This window comes from Chiroxiphia lanceolata, chromosome Z, assembly GCF_009829145.1.
Source record: "Chiroxiphia lanceolata isolate bChiLan1 chromosome Z, bChiLan1.pri, whole genome shotgun sequence".
NCBI lineage: Eukaryota > Metazoa > Chordata > Aves > Passeriformes > Pipridae > Chiroxiphia > Chiroxiphia lanceolata.
Genome location: NC_045671.1, coordinates 33,834,084 through 33,848,852, shown reverse-complemented (window position 1 = coordinate 33,848,852; position 14,769 = coordinate 33,834,084). Strand labels below are relative to the sequence as shown.

The 14,769-nt window shown below is 39.7% G+C and overlaps 1 protein-coding gene across 5 annotated transcripts in view; it reads left to right on the top strand.

The window, feature by feature from the left end:
• MLLT3 (MLLT3 super elongation complex subunit) overlaps nucleotides 1–14,769 on the top strand; it is a 119,140-nt gene that overhangs the window by 53,200 nt on the left and 51,171 nt on the right. For 4 of the 5 annotated variants that reach the window (XM_032676263.1, XM_032676260.1, XM_032676262.1 and 1 more), the window contains 2 exons: nucleotides 6,152–6,234; nucleotides 10,837–10,980. In XM_032676263.1, coding sequence (XP_032532154.1) covers nucleotides 6,152–6,234; nucleotides 10,837–10,980 — 227 coding nt within the window. The remainder of the gene's footprint in view (nucleotides 1–6,151; nucleotides 6,235–10,836; nucleotides 10,981–14,769) is intronic. The other variant, XM_032676264.1, reaches the window with a different exon arrangement.

Sequence of the window (14,769 nt, the reverse complement as noted above, 5' to 3'; positions counted from 1 at the left end):
TCCCAGTTGGATCTTTGCATAGCATAATGAAGTTAAAATCGAGAAAGAGGCCTTTTTTGTTTTTAAGTATCTATCTGGATGTTAAGAAAAAATATTTGCTATGCGAAGTTTTTTTTATTGAGAGAAAGAGGTATATAATTAACAATCTAGAAAGAAATTACTTCAAATCCTGCAATTGTGGGACCTGTTTTTCTCAATAGAAGAGAAAATCCTGAGAGCTGTAGCTTCTATATAAACGTGAGACGCACAACTACTGGAAATTTTTATTACTTTTAAAATGCTAGTGGTATCTACAGGGCAAATTGATGTTTATTGTCAGAGTTTTTAATGTTATACCTAATATCTTTTCCATCAAAGATAATTGTTTGGTTTATTATGTTATTATCCAAGCAGCCTTAGCTGCAGTTCAGTTGTTCAAGGGTTTTTCTTTTGCTTTAGTGTCATGCTTTTCTAAGGAAGACTTCCAGACCAGCTACTTTCTGGAAGTCACTTGCTCCAGTCCACTGATACCTGAGACATAGATACATGTATTTTTTAACAGTCTTTTTTTGAGAACTGCTTTGTATTGAAAAAAACAACATCTAGAATGAAAAGGTGAAATGTAATGCGGGAATAACTTCAGTCTAAAAATACTCTTTTTCCTTTTTCTTCCCTTCTCTCATTCCCATCTTGTTTGGAGGAAACCTAAGGGATCAGACAGAAGAGATGAAAAGCATAAACTGTGAATGGCCCTAGACATCACCAGTAATTTCTGTATGTCTCATTAAGGATGTGTGCAGTGCAGAATATAGCTAACAGCTTTTTGTGTCCTTCAGTCAACAGAAAGGGCTTCTGCACCATCTGTGATGTGCACTGAAGTTTGAAAGTTTGCAGGTGGCTGAGGGTCTTTTGATATCAAGAAAAATCCTCTTTCTGCTGGCAGTCCTGGAAGGAGTGGATATTGTGTTTTATCCCCAGCTGGCATCTAAACACCATCCAGCAGCTTACTCATTTCCTCATAGTAGGATGGGGGAGAGAATTGGAAGGGTAAAACTGAGAAAACTCGTGGGTCAACATAAAGACACTTTAAAAGGCAATGCAAAAGCTGTGCATGCAAGCGAAGCAAAACAAGGAATTCATTCACTACTTCCTTCATGAGCAGGCAGGTGTTCAGCCATCCCCAGGGAAGCAGGCCTCCATCATGTGTAGTGGTGACTTGGGAAAATGCTGCCAATGGGTGGTTTAGGTCACTTAAAATATCTCTGACAAAGGTATTAGCAAAAGCAAGTTTAATATAAATTTGTGAAAGTGTGACTTAATGAAGTTCAGTGGCAGGGTTGACTCTGTTACTACTCATGGATGAAATGCACAATGGAAAATTGGATTACAGTCAGCTTAGAATTATTTTTGTGGAGACCAGAGATGGAAAAGGGTAAGGATGCAAAAAAGTAAGGGATACCCTCCCACTGGGACCCAAGGTTCAGAGAGGACCCTCTTGCTTTCGAAATTCCTGATGGAGTCTAGGTGCAGCTGAGTCAAAACTCAGTCCCAGCCCTGAAGACTTTCCTGACCTGCTGTCTTGTGTATTGGATTGTTCTCAGTTGATGAAGAAGCTATTCAATGGTTGAGGAATATGCAGAAAATGTCACTCCAACATTTAATTAGGGGTCACTTTATTTAATGGATTTTAAGCTGTATCTTGATATCCTGGTAGAAGTGTTGTGAATATGGACACTCAATATGTGAGGCAGAGAATTTAGTAGGATTGAAAATGCAATGCTGAAAACTCAGTCTTCCTTTTTAGTGTCTTTTGTGCTTTCACTTCAGGGTTTTATCTCTGTCATTAAATACATGTCAGCATAAGGTGTTGAGCAAATGGACACTTCTTATTTCTACAGTAGGAAGTACTGTTTAACCCACACTCAGCTTAGTATTTTTTTCTAGCTTCTGTTTGAACCTGCCTAGAGTTTTTTTGGTATTAATGGCTGAGATGTGCCTGAAGTTAGGACATAACAAAGCCATTCTCTTGCTGGCTGGTTTTTTTATAGAATCCAAATACTGGACTTCACCAGCTGGCAAGGTGAGCTGCAGGGTAGCAAAGAGCTTTTATAGAAATCACAGCTGAATATTTAAAGCTGAATTATTCTGCAGAAGGGATTTGGTACCACAGTCTGCCTTCCTCTGAAAATGAATACCACCCCTTTGTTTTGAGACTTCTTTTAATGAAGATTGAGTTGAATAGAGGGAAAAGTTGTTTTAAGGATGACCAATATGAGCAAATAATAAGCAAGAATCTATATAATACCAGTAGAAAGAACTTAGTTAAACCAGTTCTCTTTAAGAAGGCTTCTCTTTTTACAAACACCCACTTAGAGTGTCCTGCAGGATGCACGAAATATATGTGAATCATTGCAGACATTATTGTGCATCATCCTGATGTTCTTGTGTCAGCATCTGCTGAAAAGAAGCTTCTGTCTTTCCTTGTTTGTTCTGACTGCATTTTTAATAAAGAAAAAAATCTATTCACAATGAGGTGTTCAACAGTGTTAGACTGCCAAATGAATCTCATGTTAAAGTTCTTAAGAAAGATAGCTTTAACTAGAATTTTGTTACTGCTGTCTCCAAAGGCCTCAGTGTAGTCACTGTTAGTAAAATACATCATCATGGCTTGATTGCATCTGTTCCTTTGGTGTCAGTTAATGTCTGATGCAACACGTGGGAATGCATGTGTGAGAGCAGAAGCAGTGCTTCACTTGTGGAATAAAGGAACAAAACATTTGAGATAAATGACTTAAGATATTTATGTGAGCTGTAGAGAAGGCATATTCCTCTGACAAAACAGGGGACAGCTAATTGTCAGTTCCTGTTCTGGCTTGCTGTGATCTTGAGTAATTCATTATACTGGCATTATCAAAAGAACTCTCCCTCTCCACTCCATTGGTTAGAGCCTGGTGATAGTAACACCAGGGTTGTTACTATCCCTGTATAAGCCATTCACTTAAGAGTTGGACTCAGTGATCCTTGTTGGTCCCTTCCAACTCAGAATATTCTGTGATTCTCCATTTAGAAACCTTGCTAGGATGCTTACCTGTTGGCTTGGCTAAAGCACCACATCATTGCAGCCCTGGTTACTCTTCATGACAATTCAATAAAAGAGCTGATGCCAGGGAGCGCTGCTTCAGAGCGCACAGAGATGGTATTTCTGCCAGTACATTCTGCCCATAGTGGCTTCTACAACAAATGTGAGGAAGATGTAATAGCTGCAGTTTATACAAACACAGTAGCATGGAGCTTTGCTCAGTCACTTCTGATTTTTTTATTTTTTATTTTTTTTTTAGTTCTTCATTCACAAGACTGTAGAATTTTACTTGTGTTAAAAGTCCATCTTTCAGTTTGGGAATACGCCCAAAGGAGTTTCCTGGTGATTGTTTTGTAACCCATTACCCAGGTTTCAACAAAACTGGCAACCATAACAGAGTCTTTTAAGAATTGTGATGTGAGACTTCGATAAAGTACTATTCAGCATGGCAAACAGCTGTGTACATGTGAAAGAGTGAAATGAGGGAGGGGAGGGAACAAAAAATACTTCTGGTAACTGTTACTACATCAATTAAGAGTTCGGAAGAAGCTGACATGATACTTACGACTTATCATGTAATGCAGTTTGTAATAGTTAATACATTATCACTGTTTCTAAAGTGTCTATGCTTCCATCTGGATAAGTATCTGCTGTATAATCTTTCCCTGTTTGTATATAAGTGGTCATTCTTCTGAACATGACCATACAGGGAAGACTTTCTCCTCAGGTTGTCTTCCAAAGGCGGAGGAGGAACAGGAGGGCTACTCTATCATTGGTTGAAAAGTTATCAGTATGTATTACTGTAACCTGTCTCTATGCTTAACTAGGACTACTTTCTTTACATTTTTCAAATGCTGGCAAGCCTTCTTAAGGGAAGACATGTCAACGTAAGGTGAAAAATTACTTCTGGGACGTTATAACACAAAATGCTCAGTTTCCAACTAAAGACCACAGGCTGTTTGTAACCACCTCTCAGATTTGACTGATCACCATAACACTTTTCTTCAAAATCTTTCAAATCCCACTTTACAAACTCTTTTTTCCTGACAGGAGAAACAAACTTAAATTCTGTAGCTGCAGGGGGACAGTGTTGCAGAAGAGTCTTCGAAAGGTTATTCTTGCTCTGTTTTTGCCATCCTTTTCCCTTTCTATCGATTGCATGAAGTTAGCTGGGTAGTGATAGACAAGTGCAGTAGGTGAGCAAGGACTTCTAATCTTCCTCACTGTTGGAGTATAGAGATTGTATGTGAACAATTTCTATTGCATTTCTGTGAGCCTTGCCTTGGCATAATTGGGTGTGGACAGTAAAAAGCAGCTATGCAGCCAACATGGCTTCAGCCTTGAGGCTAGAACAAAGGAGGCTTTTTGCCAAGGTCAAGGAGGAGTTTTTGGCAGGTGAACAAGTTTTCTCATCTCCTATGGACACCTGTTGTGATCCAATTAGCACCGTACAACAAAGTATGTTTTCCTTATGTATCCAGTGCTATGTGAAGAAGAATCACACGTCTGAGTGTCATAAGCAGTATATAAGATGTCTTTCTTCTAATAAAGCCAACATTTTGCTGATCATACTAGTCTATGAGCAGTCTGTCCATGCCCCTCCATCAACACCTCATCCTCAAAGGGTTTTGTGCTAGCAAAGCAGGAGGAGAATGGCAAGGTGATAGGAGAAAATTCTGCTGTGTTCATTTACTTGGGGGTTACCTAAGCTTGCATGTCCTCAGAAAGTTAATGTACTGATTATACTATTGGGAGTGTAGCAGTGCTTATATTCCTAGATGTATGTGATGGCCTTTGTCATGTTTTTAGGATGATAGAGAGTTGAAAGTGCTCATCTGTTGTACTTTGCTAAAAAACAATTTTGGTAATCAGGCCTTGTACAATTATTTGCAAGACTTGCTTTTTGTAACCTACCAGGCAATTCTGAAAGGAGCATATATCTGAGTAAATGGTGATTCATCTGGAGTCTGAATTTTTTTTTCTGATCAACTAGACTGACAGAGCTAGAGCAAATGTTCCTGAAGAAGTCAACCTCTTGTGTATAAATTTCATCATTCTACCAGTCTACAGTAGGGAAACTGTCATTGAGGTGATAGTGCCTTAGACATGATTTGTGATGCATAGCAATGCAGCACTTGGAAGCATCTGCGTTGAAGCTGCAGGAGATGCGCGGTTTCTCATGCTCAGCCTACCTTTGTACTTATGTGTTACATGGACTTGAATTCTGTGATGAGGTTGTCATGCAGTCAACCAGGAGAAGGCAGAGGTGGCTTCTGTTCCAAGTTCTGTAACAACCTCCTTTTTGTCACTGTCTGGAGTTGACAGGCTAGTGTCACTTTCTTCAGAGAGCACATGTTCAGTACTGTGGGGATTCAAAGTAACTAAAAGCCCTTGCATTGAACTGAAAACTTGAGGGAAAAAATTGTATATTGAAACTAATAATATTCACTGTAATGTTATAGAAGTATGAATCCTTTAAGGAAAACCTGGATATTGTTTTAATATAATACAATAGTTAACCTTCCTGAGATTCTCCACTGTGTACTGGTATGTTGCATTGTGTCTCCTCCTCCCCCAGTAATGAAGATTTCAAATTTCTTAGCATTAATCCTAATTTAATTAATTTATTTGTTTTCAATTATGTTTATTAGAATTGGGATTTTATTAATATTAGGTTGTGAATACATGAATGGCAATTCTTCCCTCTGCATGTTTTACTTTTTTGGGTTAGAATCCTATGTGATTTCTATTCCCAGGAAAAGCCTTGACTGCAGAGTCTATGTACCATTGTGAGTACTTATTTGTTCCACCTGGTATTGAAGTCCCTGGTGGTTCTGCTTTAACAGTCTCAAATGATGAAGAACAAAAAGAAGAAATAAAATTTTGCTACCCCTAAACTGCAGGTTTTATGCAGGCAGGAATGACTTGCTTGCAAAATTTGGTTTGAGTTGTTCACAGTTATATCTGACTATGTGTGTGCAGTTTTGTAATGGTACCATATGGAACTGTTACTGGAGATTTACTCGTGTGGTTTGCTTATGCATTTAAAGCACATTTTTTTTTGTATTAAATACGGGGTTTTCTCTGTTTCAGTGTGCAAGGATCCACCCTACAAAGTTGAAGAATCAGGATATGCTGGTTTCATTTTACCAATTGAGGTTTACTTCAAAAACAAGGTATGGAATCTCATATTTTCCATTAAAAAATTAAAAAATCATGTGTAAGTGAGTTTTTTTTAAAGTTTAATTTGTAAACTTGGATAACAATTAGGCTTACAGCTAACTTTGTCAGTGCTGTTCCTCAACTCAATATTGCTGTAACTCTTAGAAATGCATAATTTCACAAAATCATAGAATGGGTCAGGTTGGAAGTGAACACAGTGGATCATCTGGTCCAAGCTCCCTGCTCAAGCAGAGTCATCTTAGAGCACATTGCACAGGATCACAATCAGGTGAATATCCAATGAGGGAAACTCCACAACTTCTTTGGGCAATCTGTTCCAGTGCACAGTCACCTGCATAGTAAAGAAATTCTTCCTCATGTTCAGGAGGAACTTTGTGTAAATCAGTTTCTGCCCATTGCCTTTTATCCTATTGTTTAGCACCCCTGAGAAGAGCCTGGCTCCATCCTCTTGACATCCTCCCTTCAGATACTTGTAGACATTGATGAGGTCTCCTCTCAGTTGTCTCCTCGAGTCTGAACAAGCCTAACTCTCTCAACCTTTCCTCATAAGAGAGATGCTTCAGTCACTTAATCATATTTGTCACTCTTCAGTGGACCTGCTCCAGAAGTTCCATGTCTCTCTTGTACTGAGGAGCCAAGAACTGGACACAGCACTCCAGATGTGGCCTCACCAGGGCTGAGGAGAGGGGCAGGATCACCTCCCTTGACCTGCTGGCAGTGCTCTTCCTAATGCATCCCACGATTCCATTGGCCTTCTTGGCCACCAGGGCACACTGCTGACTCATGGACAGATTGTTGTTCACCAGGACCTCAGGTTCTTCTCCACATGCTTTCCAGCATGTTGACACCCAGCCTGTGCTGGTGTCTGGGGTTATTCTACCCAGGTACAGGACCCTGCACTTGCCTTTGTTGAATTTCAGACAGTTCTTCTCTGCCCATCTCTCCAATGTGTTGAGGTCCTTCTGAAGGACTGCACAGCCCTCTGGGTTATTGGCCACTCCTCCCAGATTTGTGTTGTCGGTGAACTTGCTGGGGAGCATCTGCCTCTCCATCCAAATCACTGATGTAGAAGTTAATCAGTACTGGGCCCAGTATTGATTCTTGGGGGACAGTATTTAGTAGATAACTCTGTGAAATTAGGATTATTTGATTAAAAAACCCCACCAACAACAGTTGAATGTAATTATTCAGAAGAATTACTAGCCCTGCTCAAAAGTGGACAGACTTTAAATAGTGCTTAAGAAAGTTTAACAGTCACTTAAACTTGAGGAGAAGAAACCAATCTTGATTATGTTGATTACATAGGGGACTTATTGTTCTATTTTAGTATTGCAGATCTTTATAACTTGTTCAGGTTTTGATCTTTCAAAACAGTCTTTTTTTGCACTCTTGCATCCTCTGTCTTTTAGAAAACGTTCTTTTAGACTGCATATGAGCCCTCATTCTACTCAACGTTACCGGGGCTCAGTGCCATTCTACTAAATGCAGTGCCATTCTACAAAGCTTATGTTATTGTAGCGTCTCACATTCTAGGTAATTGCTGCACTTACTCTCAGTCTCAAATAGCAAATACAGGGGTTTTCTTTAACATACATAACAGGGTCTGTATTACTAATTACCAAGATGTAATTTAACTTAATTATTTTAATCAAGTCAGCATTACGTCTTTAATGTGTTGAATGCTTGGTGAAAAACTAAACCAGAAAGAAAATACAAGTGCATAAAAGAAGACTTTTTCTGGAATCCTGATCACTTAAAAATTGTGTTAGAGTTAGCCATGTATGATTTCAAGTATGTATTCCAGTATTCTTTTATCTTTCACAGAAAACTCTGTTAAGGTGTGAGATGTGGATAATTCTGCTCAGGCACTTTTTAAGTTGTAGGTTTTGAACAGGTTCCCTGACATGTTCCCTGTATCAATCTGTGAAGAGCAGGTCTTAGTCAACCCTGTTTGCTGTCAAAAATGGAAACAGAACTGCCTCAGTGAGTTGATCAGCCTTTTTGCTATGCTTTTTAGCCCTATCTCTGTTAGGGAAGTTGTTTTGATTCATTCAGGAAATCTAATGAAAAGCAATCTGTTCTCCTTAACTTCTTTATTAAATGCTCATCCCAAAACTGTGCAAAGTAAGTCAGAAGACAGTGAGTCAATCATTGAAGCATCTCTACAGAAAGCTTCCTGCCCGACATTTCTTTTTTTGTTTTCCACTCAGACTTTTGCGTGCCTTTGCTGACTGTGGAGACCTGCAAGTCTCAGGAGTTCTCCAGCAGGAGTTCTGGCTTAGACTGAGATCAAGAGGGCAACTCACCTCACCCTCAAGCAGCATGTGGAATTAGGAAGTTTGCAAACATCCCTCACCCCTATTTTGGTGTCATGGAATACGACAAGCAGCAGTTGGACTGTGAGTCAGCTAGCTCTTCACACAGCTGCAGCAGCATGCCCTTCCCTGGGGTGGGTGAATGCAAAGAAAGAGTGGCACAAAAATTGAGCTGGCAAATTACCCCTTTCTTCTGGCTCAGCTATTCTTCCTCCCTTAAGCCACTTCACAGGTATTCCAGTACAGAAAAAGAGGAGATAGACAGAAGGAGGAAGAGGAGACACAACATCATCATTTTTTCAAGGTAGACAACTTTTCAATTTCTGATTCAGAAAATACTGTAATGAATAGAGAAAGAAGGGGTACAGGAAGCCACCCAGGGCCACAGAGAATTAAATGGTGCCCATTCCCAGGACTAAAAAAAAACTGGTAGAAAACTTAACAGGTATTTTGCAATGATGGAAAATATTTCAAACTTTAAAGAGTTAGGGAAATTACAACAACCCCTGCTCCCAAATTCAGCAGCAGCAGGCTATAGTTGTTAGTCATTGAGACAAAGTCCTTAAAAATGCTTTTAGGTCAAAAGACTCCTACTTGGGAAAATGTAGTCCATATAGGATAAGGCTCATAACGTGCAGGATATTTTGTCTTCACTGTCACACTGTTTTTAAAATACAGGCAGTGCAGTGACACCGAAGGTCTTTTGTGTAGTAATAGTCTGCTTTTTAATCACTGGTTATGTTCATCTGACTTTCCACAAAGTTCTTTGAAGACTTCCATTTATGAATTCTTAAAACTTTGCTTTTATGGCAAAGCTACTGGTACCAACTTTTTGCCTATAGCAACATCACGGTTTTCGAAGTAGACCAGGGAATAAGTCACTTCCATTTTTTTCTGCATGAAATCATAGGTTAATATTTCTAAAAAGAAGAAATATCATCATCGATGGTTGCCTTTGAAAATGATCTGTCAAGAAAATAGTTCAGTCTAAGAGAACTGCTTCTTCTGTCTTCAGAAAGAGACAACTGCGAGACTTTTATTTCAGGTCCCCTTCTGTTGTTTCTGCTCCAAGTCTAGAGATGAGACAGTTAGCATGTCCCTTGGCTGTGTTTGAAATCTCTGATTTAACTTTTAGAATAACTTGAGATTTCTATGCTTTCTATTCTTCCCGTCCTTGGAATCCTGAATCAAAATTAAACATGGTTAATGTGAATTTTTTTAAGCATCTGTCACTGAACAGAGCATGTATTTTGGTTACATGCAGTGTTGGATGTGTGCTAAGGTTTTGATGCATCTCTTCCTCCTCTTCTGTCATGGTTTCCTTTTTACTAAAACTTTTCCTCAATTTTACTTTTTATATGTGTTCTACCCTAAGACTGACATTGGTTTGGTGACTTCTGTTGCACATCAGGACCTTTGGAGAAAGGGCTACTTAATAGTGCCTTAAAAAAGCACTTACATACAGCTTCTAGAAGGGACTGTGAAAATGTGTAACAGAAAATAAACTTAATTTGTAATACCAGAGAAAAGATACTGACGTCGGTACGAAGCCACAGCTGAAAAAGGACACTAGTGGCATTCTCAGGGCAGTAGAGCACTGGTGATTTCTTTCAAGATACATTTGCTCTTCCTGTTCTTTCTTTCTTCATATTGGTACAGGGAACATTCAGTTTCATTTTTTCACTGCAATGGCAGAGAATTTGGATTGTTTGTAAACTGTAGTACAACACTTGAAATCTATCTGGCCACACTTGTTCAAGGCAATGAAGTTTCTTTAGTAAATGAGCAGACTCCATAAATAGGAGATTAAATGTAGTTGGCTGCAGCAGTTTCATGCTTAGTACAGCTTGTGGAGAAAACAATAGTTAGGCTGCAGTGGAGGAATTTGCATTCAACACTTTGTACAGTGTCTTCAGTACTCTCTAGGACTCAGAAGTGTGATTGTGTTGGTGACTGAGTTACCTTGTGTCAGCTGAATCACGATACTTGCCTATGTGCATATCTGTAGCCTGTGCATAACATAAGTGTTAATTAAGCCTGGTCAGAGCTTCATGGAATTCATGCATTTTACCTTGTGTTATCATGGGCCGATAGGAGCTTCTCTGATTTACTGTAGCTCAGCTGACGCTTGGTAAATTCCATCATGTGTGTCTGAGAACACAAAGAATGGTTAAAAATTACATAATTTTAATTTTATTTGACAGTCTTTTTGTAGCCCTTGTTTTCAACTTAGTTAGTTTTGGTGTTAGATGTTTCTGTCTGGTTATTTTCAACCCTCAGGAAGAACCTAAGAAAGTTCGATTTGACTATGACTTATTCCTGCACCTTGAAGGCCACCCACCTGTAAATCACCTCCGCTGTGAAAAGCTCACATTCAACAACCCGACAGAGGAATTCAGAAGAAAGCTGCTAAAGGCAGGAGGGGTGAGTCCTGCACCCATGTCAAAAGCCATCACAATAAAGATGTTGCTGCTTATTGCTGGTGCATGATTAGTATGATAAGAAAGATTGACCTGACAGTGCAATGAAGTGTTTTTGTGATTAACTTCATATAGGAGCTCAGTACTTGTCTTTAAGTGCAATGGGTGAACAAATGAGCATGTGCCTACCTTAAATACTTGTTAAGATACTTGTCTTCACAACCAATTAGTTAACTTCTGCAAAAGCAGATCTTGGACCTTGTCATGAAGCATTGATTGCTTGGCTTTCCAGAGATGAGATGCAGGATGGCTACTGTGATGGGACAAAGTAATAAGAAAATAAGATGTCATTCATTGAAAGAGATATGGTTCTGTATTAAGCAGAATAAATTCAGTGTTTATAAGGTAAAATGAGTTAAAAACTGTAAGTATAAACAAGCTTACTTAAATTTAATTCATCAGTGTTATGCAATCGGAACCAGAAAAGTGTACCAGCTTCTTTACTTGTTGGTAGAATTAACTGATGTGAAGAAGCCCAAAGGAAGCTTGCTCATTTGGAGGAAACAGAGGGCTAGAAGGGCCAAACATTTACATTTACAATTTGTGTGTTAGTGGAAGCTGTTCTACTGTGTTTCAAATGATGGCAGAACTATTCATGCTGTCAGGGACCACCAGAGGCTCAACCATTGGGCGAGACCAGGCTGCTCAGGACTTCACCCCTCCTTGCCAGGGTGTGAAACCTTCCCTGACCAAAGGTGGTCCAGTCTCCCTGGGCCTGGCTGCACCACTGGGCTGTCTTCATGGGCCTGCTGCCTCTTGCCCTTGTCCCATACACCACTGTGAAGAGCCTGACTATGTCTCCTCTACTCCTTCCCATCAGTGCCATGTTGATAGGAGGGAATGGAGGAGCTATTGGGTGCCCCCAAAGCCATCCCTCCTCCAGCCTGAACCAGCCCTAGTTCTGTAGCCACTTCTCACTGCATAAGGTCTCCAGCCCCACCATCTCAGTAGCCTCTTCTTACTTCCCTACATTTTGTTGGTGGTGTTTCTTTGTTGGGGATCCAGACCATAAGCAGCACCTAGGTAGGATCTGATAAGCATCAAGCAGAGGGTAAAGCCCCTACCCTCCCCTGGTTCCCAGGGCTGTGACCTGCTCACAAGACCTGGGGCACTGATAGCCATTGTTTCTGCCACATGGGTGGCCCTGGCTCAGCTCACAGCCTTCCTGTGCCCGGGACCATGCCCCAGAGTTGTTTTCCAGCTGTAGCCTCATGGCTGCAGGGCTCTGCCTTGCGGGGACAGGACTTGGCATTTGTTATTTGTCCTCATTGTATTTCATAAGGCTGCTGTTAACCCATTCCTCCAGACTATCTGGGTTGCTCCTACAAGTCCTGCTTGCTGTGGAGTGTCAGATGCTTCTCTTCCCCAGCTGATTTTCTGCAGTGTCTTCTGTCTCCTCCTCCGAGTCACTGATAGAGATGTTAAGCAAGCCTTCATACTGTGAAATTACAAGTGTAAATGCCAGTGCTTATCTTTATTTTTAAACAGTCATAACAAGAGTGGGTAGCCATTTTTGGCACATTTAGACAGTGGGTTCTCAGCTGGAGATAAGAGGGAGTTAGTGTGAGAATGTTCAGTCTGCTGAAGAGAATCTTTGAAAACAAAGCAAAAATAAGTAGCATGTATAGTCTAAACCTTGTTGCCCTCCTGAAGAAGAGAACTGTCACAACTATAGTTATATTGAAATAGAAGCATGAACAGTGTTTTGTGTTTGCATTTTTTAGATGGAAGAGGGTATCCATGTCTGAACATTTGGCTTTTTAGTGTGTTTGCAAATTAAATAAGATTTTATTCTGGAAAACTTCATGAGCCACTGCCTTAGTATTAATTGTATCAGGTCAGTTGTCAATGGACAAGTTTTACCCACAAGTGAAATAAATCTAAATGATGCCATCAGGGACTTTGGGGTTCGGGGGCAGTGGTTAAAAAGGTTAAAATAGGAAGTGTCTTTTTTATTGTTAATTTTCTGTACCTTCTAATTTTAGCTTTCTTGAGTTAACAAAAGAAAAAACTTTGCTTAAGTGTAAACAACAAAATGTGGCATGTTTTGATCAAATGCTTTCCGTAAATATATCAGTGTGATCATTCTTAGAATACATTGCTTTATTGCCTTTTGTCTTCTGAATGCTACAAACTGCTCAAACTGCATGGCTTGCTTTTTTATTTTTCTCCATTTCCCCAATTCCTTTTCAAGAAATAAGTACCTTTTGGAGAAGTTACCTGTGTTTTCTGCATGCCTTTACGGACTTTCTGACCTAGGAGTGTATCTGGTCTGGTTGGCAGAGACAATGTAACAGCATTCTGTGTGTCTTGTTACTGACAGTCTCTGTGAAGGGCTTTCATCTCCTAATGTTGAAAAGTCCATTGCATTTTATGAAATGCTGTAAACAGGCTTTTGTTAGACTCTTGTAGAAGGCCTGGAAATTCACTCTTGCTTCCAAGTGTGTGTAGAACAGACAAGAGAATGAATGCACAAAACATTAACTCACTTGTAACTTCCCTGCTTTAGGCTGAGAAAAGCGTTTACAGGATAATAAAGTATGGGATGGATCTTGCACTTACTTATAAGTCAAAACAATTAATACTTCTAGCTTATGGCTGTCTTCAAGAAGAAGTAACAGTAACTAGTCAGTGAATTTTGGCAGACAACTCTGACAAAATGAAGCTCATGCCCTTCAAAATGAATGAGATACCCTGTTAATGCAAAACACCTATTGGTAGCTTTAAGTAAAGTCCTTTAACATGGTGGACTTCTGATTACATGCTTTTAAGTAATGGTCTAAATTGCTTGACTTCTGTGCACCTCAAAATCCTGATCTCTAGTTTTTCTCCCAAGTGAAAGTTATGGAATATGTTGTTCCAGTGACATGAACTACTAAACATGATTACATCTTATTTGCAAAAATATATGTGTATTACAAATTGTATGTCCTTCTGGAGGGAAAAGTGCAAGGTCACCTGGTATCTGCATGCTGCTATATTCAATATAATCTTACCTGTGTGTTTGTCACTTGCTGCAGATTCCTTGAATTATTGCTTGGATGCTCTCAACTCCCCTTTTCTTTTTCACATGCATCTTGTGGCATCCTGAATGTGAACTAGTCAAGGTTACTTGCTACAGCCACTGTTCTTTTGTCTTTCAGACTAAGGAAGTTTTATTACCCTTCCCCATCCTTCATGTGCCCTAAGGCCTGACTGGCTGTCCTGCAGTTCACTGGGATATGAGTAACGTTGGTATATTTCAAGTAATTAAAGAAGTGAGAACACAACTGTGGTACAGTCTTGCAGTGCCACTGTGGCCACTTTACTAAAGGCAGACAGGACATTTAGGGTGGTACCACTCATGTAGATTAACTCTGTGGAATATTTGTATCTTAGCATTTTATTTGATATCACCAGAATTTAAGAATAAATGTGCAGTCAGTCTTCATTAGGAGGAGGTCATCAACTTGCTCATTTCTCTTCCAATCTGACAATTTAATTTTCAACTCTTAGAATAAGGGTTTGATTTGGCTTCAGAGACTGCATTTCTGTAGTGAAGCAGGTAAATAGGAACCTTTGGTTTAGTCTTGCACAGGCTATATCCAATTTGCAAACTTCTTAGTCAAAGTTTTCCACCTTCAGAAATATATTTTCTACATGGATCTTCCCCTGCCTGTTGGAAAGTTTTAGTTACTCTTGAGTCCATCTCTACCATTCACCTAATTTCAGTTGACCTTGTTCTCATAATTAT